Below are 16,718 nucleotides of genomic sequence, written 5' to 3' on the forward strand. Positions count from 1 at the left end.
AACCCTATTTTAAAACAAGAAAACTGACAATGATGATGATGATACTGATGATGATGATGCAGCAAATAAAGCTTAAATTAAAATGTATCTTGGAAAAATATGAGAATCAGCTCATCCCTAACTGGTAAGGAGCACTCACGGTAAGTATCACGTCAAGAGTGGGTGGCATCTGGAGCCACACTGCCTGGGTCCAGACCCTGGCTCTGCCACTCAGTAGCTGTGTGACTTTGAACAATTCCTTAGCATCTCTGTGTCTCACTTTCTCATTTGTGAATTGAGAATAATAGTAACTATTTTATGAAGTTGTCATGAAGATCAAATTAGGTCTTAGAACATTGTCAGATACACAGCGCGTTCAAACACGGTAAGCCATTTTATTATAACAAATACATACAATACTGTAAGTATCCAAAATGAGTACAGGATAAAGAGTAACTGATAAAATATTCAACACAAAAGGTTGAGTTTGGGGGTTCACTTGAATATAAATCATCCCCAGCCCATTAATACTGATAGAGATACAACTCAACATAACCATGCCATATATTAAAATATCTTTCATTAAACCTAAGCAAGACACCATCAACTACAGGAGTTTTAGGAACCATTAAGAAAAAAAAAAATGTTGCCATAGATTTTATTGACTACAAGACATATTCTAATTTCTGACAAGTTAGAATGTAAGAAGAAAATATGTATCTTAGAACCAAAGAAATTCTGATCTGAGCAAACTGGAAAGTGGTCAGCAGAGTTAGGCTGCAGAAGAGTGTGTGTAAGAACAAACATGCAGACACAAAGTGCAGCTTTCCCACTGGCTTCTGAGGTGGAAGATGTGTTTCTGGGACATGAGCTCTCGCTTCGGGAGAGTTTAGGGTCTCATTAACTACCAATCCCTGCTTACTCCACAGAGGGCGTGGACTGGCATGGGAGCCCCCCAGGACCACATCCGGCCACACCTGCAAGAACAGGGAGAAGCCCCCAAGAGTTCCTATTACCACTCTTCTGGCAGGGAGAGGAGAATCTAAAAAACAGATAGCAATTGAATGTTTATATTATAAATATTTATAAGCAAATTTTGAAAACCGAGCAGATTCTGGGAGAGTTTGACGGTCTGAGAGTCCCTTTAATAAAAATAATTCTAGAAAAGCTGTGAAACTTCACATTTCCCCTACTCTTAACCTTACTTGCCTTTGGGAGGCTGAGGCAGGAGGATGACTTAAGGCCAGGAGTTTGAGAATGTAGTGAGCTATGACCACACCACTTACACTCCAGCCTGGGCGAGACCACAACAAAAACCTGACCTGCACACTGCTCCACACTGGGAATTCATTTCGTTTCTTGGATTGTGGAAAGAACTGGCTTACTGAAACCCACCCTTCTCTAAAACCCTTCTTCCAGTTAGGTGTTAAGATTTTAACAGCCTTTTCTATCTGAATAAAAACTGCACACAAAGCAAACTTAAGAGATGTCAACAACTCATCTGTTTGTTACAAGATGAGTCTCCATGCTTCATTGGCTGTGGGGAATCCTCATCAGCATCTAGTGGCAAAGACTCCTGTGTGCTCACCGAAACGCTCCTCTTCCTCCAGGGCACAGTCACATGGATTTCCCAGGCACCCTGGCAGCTCAGTAGGAGTCCATGACTTAAGAAGGCCAATAGACTGTGGGTGAGGTCTGTGGATGGGGAAGCCACATGCGTTGCTTCCGGGCCTGGGTGTGTGCATCCTCCACTCTTTTCCCCTGTGGGTGCAGAAGGCGGGGCAGAGGGCCCTGAAACCTTGGAGGTCGGTGGGGCCCAGAATGAAGGGGCTTGGGCCTCTGGGTCTTCATGTAAATTTAGGTAACAGTGAACTGTCATATGAACAAGAAGTAAACATCAAATGTATTCAGTCAATTAGATTTGGTGATGGTTGTTACAGCGGTTACCCTCCCTCAATATAATAAATTCTCAAACAACTCATAATGGCTCACTCATGTATAAAATATTCAATATGGAATCCCAGGATAACATGCTTATTCTAGCTCAAGCTTAATCAGAGTAATCCATCTGAGGGAGGAGATAGTAGAGGGCAGCAAGCGGTGGTCATTGAAGATAACTAGCCTTGCTAAAAGAATGGTTGAAGAACTGAGCTACAGATAGGATAAACCCACATCTCAGACATTCTGTGATGGTGTATAAGAGGATTAAATAATCATCCATGTGGGAGGCACAGCCTTGCACTTTAAAATGATGGCGCTTCTCAAGACTGGCTGTGAATATCTATCCCTGGGAGGGTTTTTCCCCCCATTTTTTTCCTTTTTATGAGACAGGTTCTCGCTATGTTGACCAGGCTGGTCTTGAACTCCTGGGCTCAAGTGATCCTCCCGCCTCAGCCTCCCCAAGTAACTGGGATTACAAGTGCACGCCATCATGCCTGGCTTCAGTCCCTGAGAGTTTGCAACAAAGCATGCTATTACAGTTGAAAGATTTCCAAAATCACAAGCAGAAAAGCTTACAGGGGCCAGGCAGGTAACAGGGTGGGCAGAAAGTGAGAGGGAAGGTGGGACCTGTAAGGAGCTGTGGCACAACCACCCAGGTTGGAGTGCAGTGGTGCGATCGCAGTTCACCACAACCTCCATCTCCCAGGTTCAAGTGCTTCTCCTGCCTCAGCCTCCTGAGTAGATGGGGCCATAGGCGCCTGCCACCACGTCTGCCTAATTTTTGTATTTTAGTAGAGACGGGGTTTCGCCATGTTGGCGAGGTTGGTCTCGAACTCGTGACCTCAGATGATCCGCCCACCTCAGATTCCCAAAGTGCTGGGATTACAGGTGTGAGCCACCACGCCTAGTATTTTGAAGGCACTGTGTAAGATTTGTGGGTGGACACTCTCAGAGTTGCTCCCCTAGTTTATTCATTCACTTAAGTTTTATTTATTTATTTATTTATTTATTTGAGACAGGGCCTCATACTGTAAGCTGGAGTGCAATGGTGTGATCACCACTCACTGCATCCTCAACCTCCCAGGCTCAGGGAATCCTCTTACCTCAGCCTCCCGAGTAGCTGGGACTACAGGTGCACACCACCATTCCTGGCTAATTTATTTTTATTTTTGTAGAGATGGAATCCCACTATGTTGCCCACGTTGGTCTTGAACTCCTGGGCTCAAGCCATCCTCCCACCTTGGCCTCCTGAAATGCTGGGATTATAGGCGTGCGCCACGGCACCTGGCCAACAAGTATTCATCAAATGTCCACTGAAATCTAGGATTTGGTCTAAAAGATGTCTTGAGGCTCTTTCCCAATCTACTGCTCTAAGAAATGTTTTACAGTAAAATAGGATGGCAACCTACAAAAGAAAAATATATGATAACCTAAAAAAAAACCTACAACACAAAATGACTGAAAAGAACTCAGGAAAAAGGAGAAAAACATAAAGAATTCAAAATATAAATTAACTTCTTTCAAAATAAATAGTTCAATTTCCATCAAGTATAACAATATGCAGTCTATAAATTCTCATAAACACAGTTTTAAAAAGTGCAAGTATCAGGAACTATGATAAATTTGAAAATAACAATCTAACTTTTTATTAGACATCTGACCAAGAGGATGCTATAAGATACGCAATGTCAGGTTATATAGAGCTTATTCACATGCTTCTTGCTATACTAAATATATACTAAATACTAAATGGCTTTTATTTAAAATTTCATAGAAGGAACATTTCATTAAAACCAACTTAAATTCTACAACTACTAAGAACAAATAAAACTAGTAGAGGTGAACAAATCTCTCTTCTCCAGTCGACTGGACAGCAGGATTACTGAGTGGTAGGTAGGCCGAGTCTTCTTCACCCCTTTATTATTTGGTGAGGAAGTCAACTGTGAGAAGTGACTCGAACTGTCAGAAGAAATGAGGAAAGTGCTTGGGTCTATGGGCAGGGTACTAAGATCTAGAGCCCCTGTTGCCTTGAAAGAAAACGAGGTAAATATGTACAAAATGTCAAAATTAGAAAATGATCATGGATAATCAAGGTGGTCTTATTATTTCAAAAGCTTCTTAATTTGAATAATATGGAGCATGTAATTCTACATTGCTTCTAAAAGGAAGTTTCATGTACTCAAGTTCTAAGAATTCAGTTTGATCCATGAACATGTTATTCCACGTTCTGTTAAATCTCAGAAAAACTAAGAAAGGGTTCCTAGCACATACCACCAGTGTAAGCAACACTACAAAAAGCGCATTTAACCTAAGAAAATGGACTTACGTGCACTCTTGGTAAGAAGATGACTGCAGCTGATGCTCCACAGGCAGACTCAGAATATTTCGTGTGCTTTGAAGCAGGAACGCTTGTCTTTATTTTATATTATGTAATTCATGCTATTGCTCATTTAAGTTGGTCTTTCACTCCAGATAGGTTTTTACTGACTTTTAAAGGGTCATCCTTCGAGTAGTTTGACAATAATTGCTCCTCCTTCTTGACTGAGTCTTTTATTCTTACACATTCTTTATTTTTCAAAATGCCACACTGTACTGGGAATTCAGATCTGCCCATCCTACAGCTACTCAGGCCCCACTCAAAAAGGGCTTCTGAATTCCACAAAGTCCTTGTCATGAAACATTCCACCCACAGGACGTGAGCGTGGCACACACCAGACTCTGAGGCCAGTGTAAGCCAAGGCTGTGATTGGCTAATCATTTTACTTAAAAGGTTTTGACCAGGTAGGTGACAATATTCAATTTCTAGCAACCACTTTAGAGGTTTCTTACTTAACGCTATTTGTTAAAGTGGTGAGAATATAAATTCTCTAATTGGCAAGAACTTTTTTAACAGCTGGCTTACAATTACAGCCATGCATCACCTGACGACAGGGATACATTCTGAGAAACGTGCTGGTGCACGATTTTGTCGTGGGAACATCACAGAGCACACTTAAACAGACCTAGATGGTGGCACCTACGACACACCTAGGCTGTGTGCCAAGGCCAGCTCTTAGCTACACGCCTGTACAGCATGGTACCCAATACTGCAGGCAACTGTCACCATGCTATCTGCATGTCTAAACATAGAAAAGGGACAGTAAAAATACAGTATTAGAATCTTATGGGCCCACTATACATGTGGTCCCTTGTTGGCCAAAACATCCTAACGTGGCATATAACTGTAGCTGACTTTGAAAACTAATTTTTTTTACCTACCTTAGTTTAATCTGGATCCTCTGAAGAGCTATCTATCTCAAGGCCAGCATTTTCTTCCTAGGCATGAAAGGGTTTAAAATTATGTAAGATTGTAAATTCTCTATTTAATCAGTCTCAACCAGGGATTCTCAACCTTTGTGATAAGCCATTAAAAAACTATCCAGTGCTGGCTGTTGCCTGTATGTTTCTATTTTTCAATTCAGTTGCATAATTATGGCCTATGCTTAGAATTCTGAGGTAGGGAAGGATAGGGAGTACCACAGTCTGGAAATTCAAAACGCAATAGTCTCAGAGAGCCCACCTGGGTCTGCTCATGCTGCCCCTGCAAGAGAACAGTATCCCCACTGGTTTCTTCCCTTCTGCCCAGTGTCGGCGTGCGTCTGGAAGAGAAGGTGGGAATAAAGGAGCCTCGATGCTCAGTCTGGAGTGCTGGCCAAAGAAGCTAACTTACGGCACCTTCCCTTTTACCCATGGATTCCCTCAAGTCACTCGCCCATGAAGGGGCACAGTGCGTTCTAGTGCTTTTCCTGGCAGATAGGTTGATTTTACTCAGGAGTTAGCCAGGAATTCAGAGATTCCTGGATTTTTAAACTATGGGATACTTCTAAATAGGCTGAGAATTCCGGGTGTAACTAAAAATCACCTTTTAAATTTAGTATTTTACCCATAAGATCTACTTTCATTCAAAAAATATCTTCTAATGGTTAGTATTTGTAAGCAAAAAAAATGATAATTACAAATATATTTTACTGCAGCACTCAACATGCAAATGGTCTAAAGAGGTCTCGAGATTAGCATTTTCGCAAGTAAGTTTCATTTAAAATTAGTTGGCTAGGCAATCAAAATTATTCTGACCACTATATAAACCTATGTAAGTAAAATAAAACACTTACGCATATTAAAGGAAACACATAAAAGGGAAAAAAAATTTCCTTTTCATATTGAAAATGTTCATTATTATGAATGCTTAAATTTCCCAGTGTTGGAGAGCTGATCCCTAAATACCCAGCACTGTGGAAGTTATTTCAACTGAAAGAGATCAACAGCTTCTTTTTATCTCCAGTCTTCTCCTGCAGAAAGCCTGTACTCACAGACAGCACTCCATAAGGCCACAGTGAATATATCTGGCTTATTATTTGCTACATTATCAGAACTGTCTGTGGCTTACACTGAAGGCAAAATGGTATATAAAACACAAGACTCGGCTGGGCATGGTGGCTCATGCCTATAATCCCAGGCCTTTGGGAGGCCGAGGAGGGAGGATTGCTTGTATCCAGGAGCTCAAGACCAACCTGGGCAACATAGCAAGGCTGCATCTCCTCAAAAAATGGAAGATCAGCCAGGTGTGGTGGTGCGTGCCTATAGTCCCAGCTACGCAGGAGGCTGAGCTGGGAGACAGCTTGGGCCCAGGAGGTCGAGGCTGCAGTGAGCCATGATGGCACCACTACACTCAGCCTAGATGACAGAGAGCCTGCCTCAAACAAACAAACAAAACCACACAAAAAAACCCCCACAGGACTCTAAATGACATAGAATCTAAGGGAAAGATTAGAGCACCAATTTCTTTTTCTATCATTTTTCACCTAATTTAAAGTAGAGTTTTGCATAAATGAGAATCAGACTGAGCTATGAACAGATACACACACATAGACACACAGGTTCAAGGGAGACGGTGTATGACTCAGTAACTCATCTGGTTTGTCAATTTTGGGATCAGTATGAAAAAGCAAACTTTTTCAGGAAGTTCATGGAATAAACTGATATCCTCCAGGATCTGGATAACCTACCTCTTCTATCTACAGGAACGCACTGCACAGCGCTGCTGGGCACTAGCATGCTGTGGGCATGAACGCTTCATAAAGCACCACTGAGGCACTGGGACTTACAAGTCACATTCTCTTACAAAGACTAGTTGGGAGCAGTTCAGAACACTTCTGCCAACTGCATGACTGTACATGAACCTGAAAGTCTTTAACAAACTTCAGACATGTGACAACACAAACACACAAACTACTTTTATTTTTAATCAAACTGTGAATCATCATAGTGAATAAAAATTCATGAGTCAGAATAGCATGCAATTTTTTATTGTTTTCTAAATCTATACACTTAATATGCTAGTATTAATTTCACAAACAGTATAAAGAATGTATCCAATGATATTACGCGGCAACTACTCACCTGAAAAAGAAAACATTGTCTCTGAAATAATTCCTAAGTATACAACTTTGCAAACTAATAAGCACTATAAATATTAAAATGTTAAGACTTCAGTGTATAATGTCAACAACATCCTGCCTTTTTAAAATTGCTTAACACGTTTGTTAAAGATCATGCAAAATAAACACTGTATTAAAATGCTAGATTACACTCAAACATCACGGCAATGAAACACAAAAGAGCAACTATTTAGCACAATGACTGGCCAAGTAAATAACTTAATCAGCATATTAATAAAAATCCACTGAGTGATAAACATTGAAAATGTAACACGGAATCTAGATAATCGTGCATCTGCGATCTCACCATCTACTGTCCTAACTGTGACGTGGGGTAAACCGCCAGAATTCATTCTACATAAATGAGCTATGTTAAAACGATAACATTTCATTGCATGATGACAGGGCACATTTCTAGTCCACACAGTACTTCAATGTGATCATTCTCTTAACTCCGCTAATAATTAATGGAAAGTACAGTTTTACAGTCACACCACATATATATATATATGTGTGTATATATATATATATAATTTTATCCTTGCTTTGTTACATGTTTTTAGACTCTTTTTTAAAAAGTATTTCCTTTCTTATGATCCTCCCCCAGAATTAACATGCTGACTTAGGAACAGACGAAGTAGATAAAGTCTATCCTAGAATAGAGAGCAATGATTTAGTTTTACCTAATTAAATATTTCCTTGTCATTTATCAATTGTCACTGACCTTTCTGATGTAATTATTTCCTCATTCACTCATCTATAAGTATTTATTAGTGCCTATTATTACCCATGTTTCCCTGATTTTCCAGATAAAGAATTCATGTTTTTTTTTTCTTCTCATTGCTAAGCTCACTTAGAAAAGTTGGGCACCATTTAAAAGAGTTGGAGAACGGACCAGGGTGGCTTCTTGGGCACAGCTGGATGGTGCTGGAAGCCAGGCCTGGGATTTGGAGAGAAGAGTCTCCAACAGATAAACCCATGGAGGTCACCAGCCCTCGCAGCATCTACTCTCCTAACCGCTCAGGACAGCCCCGTTACACTACTGCCAGCCCTGGTGACTCGCTTTCTCAGCAATTTTTAAAGCCCTCTTCATTATGTACTTGTTACTTAAACTTCAGAACCTCTGTGATAAACAATGCCCGTGTCACCCAGAAGGCTGGATCTCAGTTTACTGACCTCTCCCTGTAGTGTCATAGGCTGTGCACTCATCTAGACGAGACCCTAAGAGCAAGGTTTGCTTCTGCTTCATCTAAAGCCACATCTTCCCTCAAATGTGTGGGCACCAAATGTTCTGCAAAAAGGGTCTCTAGCTTTTTACTTTTCTTTTTGGCAAATTAAGCCCTTTAAAATACTTCTGGCCTATCTTTATACCCAGATCTCACCTCATCTCAAAAAGTTTTATGGGGTAATGCGCCAATGAAAGGTACAGTGGTATTAGTGAGTTCTGAAGCTTCTAATTACAAAGACAATAGAGGCTGGCTGATGAGTCATGCTTCTCGCGCTCCCTTCTGTCACACTGCGGATGCCTCTTCTACCTCGGCCTCATCATCCGTTACTGATCTGTCAGCGAAATGTAGAAAGGTGATGGGCATGGATGGAGTCAAAATCCAGGACAATTCTGTCATAAGGGTACAGTAATACTCTTCTCCTTTGCTTGTTTTTCTCAAAGAATGCTTTCTCTTTCTTCTCCAAAGCCTGTGCTCTCAGAAGAGGCTGCTGCATGGAGCTCCGAAGGATCTTTGGAGAGCCTTGTGTAACTTGAACGTTGGCTTCGCTTATGTGTCATGCCTTTTAGATTCTCATTCTGAATAGTGGTTGGGTTGGGACTGGAACTAGGCCTCAAAATGACTTGAGAAGTCTCCCTAATTCCCTCCATCTCATCAAAATTTTGATTGGCTCTATTGGCTGGAGCACTGTTGTTGTTCAGAGTCACAGTGCTGGGCGTTCGGTTCAGGTTGTAGGCTTTCTGGCACGCAGGCCAGTTTTCTTCAGGGCTGCTGGCTATCAGGCTGCATTCGGAAGGGCTTTTCTTGTCTTCTGAACAAATGGACATCCGAGCTATAATTGGATCTTGCAGGCCACTCAAGCTATGTGGGATTCCTCGCTTTCCGCTGTGACTGTCATCTTCCAGCTCTATGAGATTTGCCTTTTCAAGCTGGGAGTCATCCGCCACTTCATTGTGCAGAGAGTGATTGGGAGAACTCTCATTGGACCTCACTCCTGAATCCGATGAATCCTTTTTGTCAAGGAGGGCATCCGATAAATACTCTTTGGCTTTAATGAAGGTTCTAATCGGCTCAGCACTGTGTTCCGGAGACTTTGGCACTCTCTCTACTTTCCCTTCGGCTTTTCTGTCTTTGTCATCTTTGAGCAGTGGTGTGTTATCTGATTCTTCTGTGCCAGATTCATCCTCGTCACTTGGGAGTTTCTGATAGCGCAGCCCACCTCCCTTAAGCTTCAAATCTGTCTGGAAGAGGCTTGACCTTTCAGAAGATTTCTTGCCTGGGAGAAGCTTACTGCCTGACTGATCTGATTTTTCATCTTCTTCAGTGATAGGATCCAGGGGGGAGGCATCATTGGTGGAAACCCCTGATGATGAATAATCGATAACATCTCCCCTCTTCATTAAAAAGGACTTCCTCCCATCATCGGGCTTTGGTTCACTATCCTTCCCCTTTTCTTGTTCTAGGTTTGAATGAATAGAGCCCCCTGATGAACTCTGACCCATGTAATATGTGCTATGTGGAGATGATCTGCCACTAATGGTTGTAGACCCTGGGCCCCCTTCTAACTGGGACATCTGAGCAATGTATTCTCTATAGGCATCTCTATACTCGGCCTGCACCTTATCAGTAAGCTTTGAAATTTCAATACTGGAATCCTGGGAATTGAGACTCGAAAGACTTGGGGTTCTGCGAGTTTGTGACTGTGAAGACAGAAAAAAAATAATTTAAAAATTCAAATAAGAAAAAAAAGGCATAAACATCAGCTTAGGAAATATATATGTACACTAACCATTTAAAAAGTCATCAAAATATCAAATTCTTTTAAAAGAATTCTACATAACACAGTTTAGCAAAAGCTGTGACCTTATAAATAATGCTGTTATTAGAAAGCTTTCTATAAATTTTAATAAAATCAGTTTATTGTTAATATTTAAAAGTATAATTAAACATTGTATTAACCAATAATCTTAGCACTTGTTTCTGGTTTTCATTTTATTTTTAGGAGACAGGATCTTGCTGTGTTGCCCAGGCTACATTCAAACTACTGGACTCAAGCGATCCTCCCGCCTCAGCCTCCTGAGCAGCTAAGACTATGGGCATGTGCCACATGCTTGGCCACAGCACTTGTTTTTATAACTTCAAACATTTAGCTTTCATTTAAGGCCAAAGTCAACTTCATTGATAAAATACAAAATGCAATGAGGCCAATAGTTGGGCCTTAGTAAACAGAAAAATAAAATAGTTTTACAAGTTTATTTCCAATATGAAGTTTTAGAATTAGAAATTGCTTCAGATCCCAGAATAGCTAAGAAACAAGGAGCAAAACATACAGATGAGGAAAAAGAAGAGGGAAACGGAGGGAGAAGAATCAAGAAAGTTTAAGAAGGGTCAAGAGCAAAAGCTAAAACAAAAAAGCAGCAGCAAAGTGAATTTGCTGGGGACCTTCTCAAGGAAATAGGACATTTTCTTCCTTCCCCAGGGCACTGCTCCTCCTCAGTGCTGCTCTGCCTTGCCCTGCCCACTCGGTGTTCCTCGCTGCCTCCCACTGTGCCTCCTCCCGTTGTTCTCTGTGCTCTGCTCTGCTTTTCCTGCCGCGCTCTCCTCACTCCCCCTACTCCTCCTGCATCTCTCCCTCTGCTCTGTCCCTGCCCCACCCCTCACCTGGCCTCCCTCTTCTAAGAATCTCCAAAGGAAGAATGCGCCTACATCTAATGCCAGATGAGAAGAAACCAATATCCAGGAAGGGTGTGCAGGCGGCCTGGAAAACCAAAGGATGGTGCTCAAAGGGACACTACGTGGCCAGTGTTCCAATGAAGATGTACTTTAACCAACAGTTACTGAATGCAACAGGAAAATCGCCTGGGAAAGGCTGAATTTGCTAACCACCCTAGCTCAAGTAACCCGGTCCCTACTGACTCTGCATGCTGTGACCCTGATGGAAATCTCAGCTCTCGTCAATGTCTACATGAGCTACTTTTTTCTTTGTTTTCACTGACTGCCCCTCTCCAGATGGATGCAGCTCCTTGAGTACAGGAAGCCCTCCATCTTGTCTCTTGTCCACTTAGGTATTTAGTAAGCATTTTCTGAATGACTGTTTCAATGCCCACATCATCTCAGTGAACTGAACGGTGCCCTTATTCTTTAATAATACGAAAAATGCCATTCAATAAATACCTGCCAACTTAGATTACTGTGACGAGGGGCACCTTCGTCCAGGCCAAGCGTGTTCAGCTCTTCGAAGCTGAAGTTGAGTGTGTAGGGCGTCTGGCTGGAGAGCTCGGTGTGAGGCAGCTCATTGTGGGAAGTGCGGCGAGCAGGTTCACCGTGTGGGGCTGGGCCACTGCTGCTCTCACTGAGGAAACGTGGGTCTTCAGGGACCACCTGGCTTTCTGCGTTTCTCATTTCTAGTACCTTAACAGAAGAAAAATGTAAATATTTACACTAACAAATCATATTTTGGAAGCTTTAGAAATAGTTTAGAAAAATAAAGCTACTGCAACAGCAATGAGAAAGCATACTTCTGGTAAGTGAATTTCTAGTGAATATGTTTTACACATCAGCTTATCTTTCATGTTAATTAATAATAAAGGAAGCAATGGTAGAAACCACCATACATATACTACACTGCAATTTGTCCATTAAATTATTACTCCTGTTTAAAACTTAAGACAAAGCAAAATGCAGCTGGCATGTGTCAAAACCAGAGGGGGCCAGGAGTAGAGCAGTAGATCCAGATTTTATTCAGAACTATGGCAACAGGGAAAAGCAGTCTCACTACAGAAGGGAATTCAATTCAGAATAAGCGCGAATGAGTGGGGATCTACCACCAAGGGGCAGGGTGGGCACCGTGGATGGAACATTACCAAGGGGAGGCAGCAAGAGTGGGGGACTCTGGGGTACGCCGATGGCCAGGGTGAGCAGACATCACCTGCGGCGGGGAGGTGGTGAGGCATTTGATGAAGTACCGAGGGTGATCACACATGTAAACTGACTTAACAGGATTCTTGCTAAACCTGGGCAATGCAAGCCCTTTATAAGGACAAATGCTGAAGGTCAAGGCCTCAAAGGCTTTGAGGAGCCTGATGAGAGTTAGGGCAGGTGAAACCATGAAGAACTGGCAGGCGGACTCTTCCCCAAATCACTGAGTGAAATGCCCAAAAAGGCAAAGGCTGCCAAGTGCTGCTGTGTGTATTTTCCACAACACACAACTGCATATAAGTGTAAGATACAGTTTTTAAATTTAAAAAAAATATGAAAAAAATACCAGTTTAGGCCAGTACTTATTGATACTGGTTTTCTACAATGTTATAATTTTGAATGTTATAATAAAATAATGTTGTAAATATCACAATGTTATAAATATCTTACTGTGCTTCTGAAAAGGTGCCAGTCTCCAAAATTCATATTCATCTCTTTCTTCAGTTCATCAATGTTACACTGAGCTAACACACGGCCATTTATGTTTGCCTGAGTAAAAATTAAAACAATTATGGGTATATAAAGACAGAATATGAAATATTCTGAATTACTAGTGATTGCAAAGTATGCTTATATTTAGTTTTAAGAAACTCTTTAGAGACCAGAAAGGCTGACCATCCCATATAATAATACAATAAACAAGCTAAATTTGAACAACATAAGCCACTCCATATTTTCCCAAATGTCTTAGGCATTTGCTGGAACCAATCGAAGAGCTAACCCTCCTAACTATTTCCAAAACTACCTATGCTGTCATGAGCAACAACAAAACTGTTAGTTTTTGTTTTCTAATCTTAGAAAATATGAACATGAACACAAGCTGCTGGGAGGGGACAAAGACATCTGTCCTCATAAGTGTGTTGGTCACTAATAAAGTTCTAAACGAAGTAGGCCTGGTGAACTTGTTTATCCGTTATATTAGATACAGAGATGAAGAATGCCCACCCACTAATTTCCCAGTCTATTAAATTTACAAGGCCCAGCGCGGTGGCTCACGCATGTAATCCCAGAACTTTGGGAGGCTGAGGTGGGTGGAACACCTAAAGTCAGGAGTTTGAGACCAGGCTGGCCAACATGGTGAAATTCCATCTCTATTAAAACTACAAAAATTAGCTGGGAGTGGTGGCACATGCCTGTAGTCCCAGCTGCTTGGGAGGCTGAGGGAGGAGGATCGCTTGAACCCGGGAGGCGGAGGTTGCAGTGAGCCATGACCACACCACTGCACTCCAGCCTGGGTGACATGGCAGAACTCCATCCCAAAGAAAAAAAAAATCATGAAAAAGGAAGTTATCACTTTTGGTTCCCTGTAATTCTAGTTTCCCCTAAATGAAACAGCATTTTCTTTATTAATAATAGGTAGCTTACTGCTTTTATAAAATGTAAAATCTGACTTTATTAACTGGGGCAAACTGATGAAATAGCTATGTTTATAATCAGTAGAATGTTCAGTTTCCAAGTTAATCCTGAAGAAAACAGTATACACAGCAAGTCTGTGACAGAGGTCCTGCTGCACCAATGCCACGAAGCCCTCAGCACGGAGGCCAGCGGCTCTGAGGGGCTTCAGAAAGCCAGGGCCTGGGAGCAAAGAGCTGAGTGGGGAGAAAACCACTCCCTCGACGGGAACAAAATCATCACAAAGGACTCATGTGGGAGACCCTGCTCTTTCCTGACACCAACCAGCTGCCTGGAGGAGAAAGTGGGGCTTGTCCATGGAAAAGCTGGTGTTTGACTCATGCAAACAGGGACCAGCACGAGCCAGCTCTGTAAGGAAACTGACATTATCTGAAACCTTTCTAAAAGTGGCTGAGTAAAATGGTGTCTACATATGCTCATAATTCTTTTAAAAACTTCTCTCAGATGCCATTCTTTCAAGTATATAAATATTAGAGGCTGGTTATTAATGTTCTACTTTATTACATGGTACTCTGATATAAAAAGTACACCTTAGTGAAATATCTACTATAATGACTTCGTTAAAACCTTCCCCAAATCTCAGGCATCTCTATCCAACTTCCTGATAGCTGCTAGAATTGCAATAGGATCTTAGAAGAAAAAAAAAATTATGCAAATGCATTAACCTTGCAAATCCAAACCTATGAGGTTTCATCAAATGTGACATGATCCTAAGTCCTACATGACATGAAAATGAGAATTTGGAGAAAATGAGGCAAGTGTGGCTTACTTTGATAATGACTAAATCACACTAACAAATATTACAATTAGAAAAAAATGTAGCACAAAAGGTTTTCTGTTCCCCACTGGAAAGATGAGTTCTGCTTATCCCAATGGGAATCCCTCGGAGCTCTGCATTTCTCATCAAGGCATTCTTTACTTGAATTAGGTTATTTAAAAAAGAACATGGTGAGACAGCTACTTTATTTTATCCATTTATAAAATAAGAGAAAACAGGGCAATTTTAGAATACAAACTAGTAAGAACTATGTTTTCCATTTAGAGCTTTCTCATTTTAACAGGGAATGCATGTGTGGGAAGCTGTAGGTAAACTGTACATGACCCACAGAGTCCTGTCTTCCACTCCCAGCGCTGTCTCTGGTCCGTGTGTAAATGGCTGCCTCACCTTTTTGATCGTGGCACAATACTGAGGCAGCATGCTCTGGTCCAGCCCTTCTATTTGTTTCAGCTTCTCACATACTGCATCCACATTCAGTGAATTCAGTAATATCACTGGGCCTGGGGCTGCGCCTGACCCCTAGAGAAGTCAAGGACAAATACAGGTATGAATAAGCATTTAATGCCATCTATAATGAGGTCATGTGACAGAGAAAAACTCATTAAGTTATACCATGAAGTAAGGTAAAAACAACAAATGTGTTTAGCATGGTAAGGAAATACCATTAGGGAATAGATTTAGTTACTGTTATAACCTAATGAGTAGCTTTCATTACAGCTGATACAGCCTGGTCAAAACCAGTTTTCCTAAGAAAACAGAACATTTCATGAGCAAAGCCTAGGCCAACTTCTCAAATGTTTACTGCCTAACCTTAAGAGAGAAGGGTGCTGTGCTTAATAAGAGGAAGAAGAGAAGTTAAAAAAAAACACACATCCAAAAAGACAGAAAACTACTGATGCCAATATTATATGAATACAAAAAATAAACCTACAAAATAATTTAAAAGTACCTATACTAGACAATTAAGCAACTTTGAGTGTTTCTACAGACTACCTCAATAGTTACAAGAGCTGAAGCTTTCAGATCTTGATCATATTGTATCCAAGGGATCTAAAACTTCCTTTAGCATCTGTTAAATTATCATGTAAATATAAAACAACAGTATTAATTCTTAACACACGTGAAAGTAAATACCATCTATTAAAATTTGTTCTCATTTAAAAAGAAAGTCAAAATAATAAATAAGTCTAGTATTTATTTAGAAGTAGAACATTTTCGGAATGCGGACGCTAACAAACCATCTGCCCGTGGTCAATGATAAATGCATCTTGTGCCCACTGTGGTTTAGAGGGTGCATCAGCCTGGTCAAAGTTAGGACTTCAAAGTCACAGAACAAATAGTTAGTGGTAAACTTGAACCAGAACTCTAAATTATCAGGTCTTATAACTTCCTATTTTCCTTTTTCCAACTTCTTTCGCTTAACAATGTTTTCAAGGTCCACCATGTCGTAACATGCCAGTCCTTCATTTCTTCTTATTGCTGAGTCATATTTATCTTTCCTATCTTTCAAATGCTTTTATTCCTCAAACAGTCTCCTTGCTCTGGATACAGTTACACTTGTTTACATTTTTTGTTTTCAAAAAAATCACAAAAAATAGTCTAATCGACAAAATAACTAATGATCTTACTGGATTATGCCTCACAGATAAAATAAATATCCATGAGTCCATACTAATATGACTAAATAATTGAAAAAAGTGAATTAATTAGGAAGCAGAGACAGCTTTTCTTTGCAGAATTCCAATTAATAAATGTAGAAGAGAAAAACAGAAAATGACCATTAGGCAAACACAGTAACAGTGCGCGTACACATGATCCACAGATGGAAGCGAAAATTAATGGGCAAAAGTATAAGCAGAAACAGGATATCTGCAGAGTTTCAAAGTATCTCCTCCAAGATATTTACTAGTTATAGAAGGAACAATA

General features: G+C 40.8%; 1 protein-coding gene across 24 annotated transcripts in view; it reads right to left on the minus strand.

Annotated features, from left to right (window-relative positions):
* Positions 1 to 354: 354 nt before the first annotated feature.
* Positions 355 to 16,718, minus strand: part of LOC105486521 (kinase D interacting substrate 220) — a 118,397-nt gene continuing 102,033 nt past the window's right edge. For 16 of the 24 annotated variants that reach the window (XM_071076189.1, XM_071076186.1, XM_071076191.1 and 13 more), the window contains 4 exons: positions 15,180 to 15,311; positions 12,992 to 13,090; positions 11,798 to 12,034; positions 7,179 to 10,323 (listed from right to left, as the gene is read on the minus strand). In XM_071076189.1, coding sequence (XP_070932290.1) covers positions 9,061 to 10,323; positions 11,798 to 12,034; positions 12,992 to 13,090; positions 15,180 to 15,311 — 1,731 coding nt within the window. In that variant the 3' untranslated portion in view covers positions 7,179 to 9,060. Of the gene's footprint in view, positions 5,236 to 7,178; positions 10,324 to 11,797; positions 12,035 to 12,991; positions 13,091 to 15,179; positions 15,312 to 16,718 lie in introns of those variants that run through there. The other 8 variants (XM_071076194.1, XM_071076193.1, XM_024794323.2 and 5 more) reach the window with 3 other exon arrangements.

Source organism: Macaca nemestrina, chromosome 13 (assembly GCF_043159975.1).
Source record: "Macaca nemestrina isolate mMacNem1 chromosome 13, mMacNem.hap1, whole genome shotgun sequence".
In the NCBI taxonomy this organism is placed as follows: Eukaryota; Metazoa; Chordata; class Mammalia; order Primates; family Cercopithecidae; genus Macaca; species Macaca nemestrina.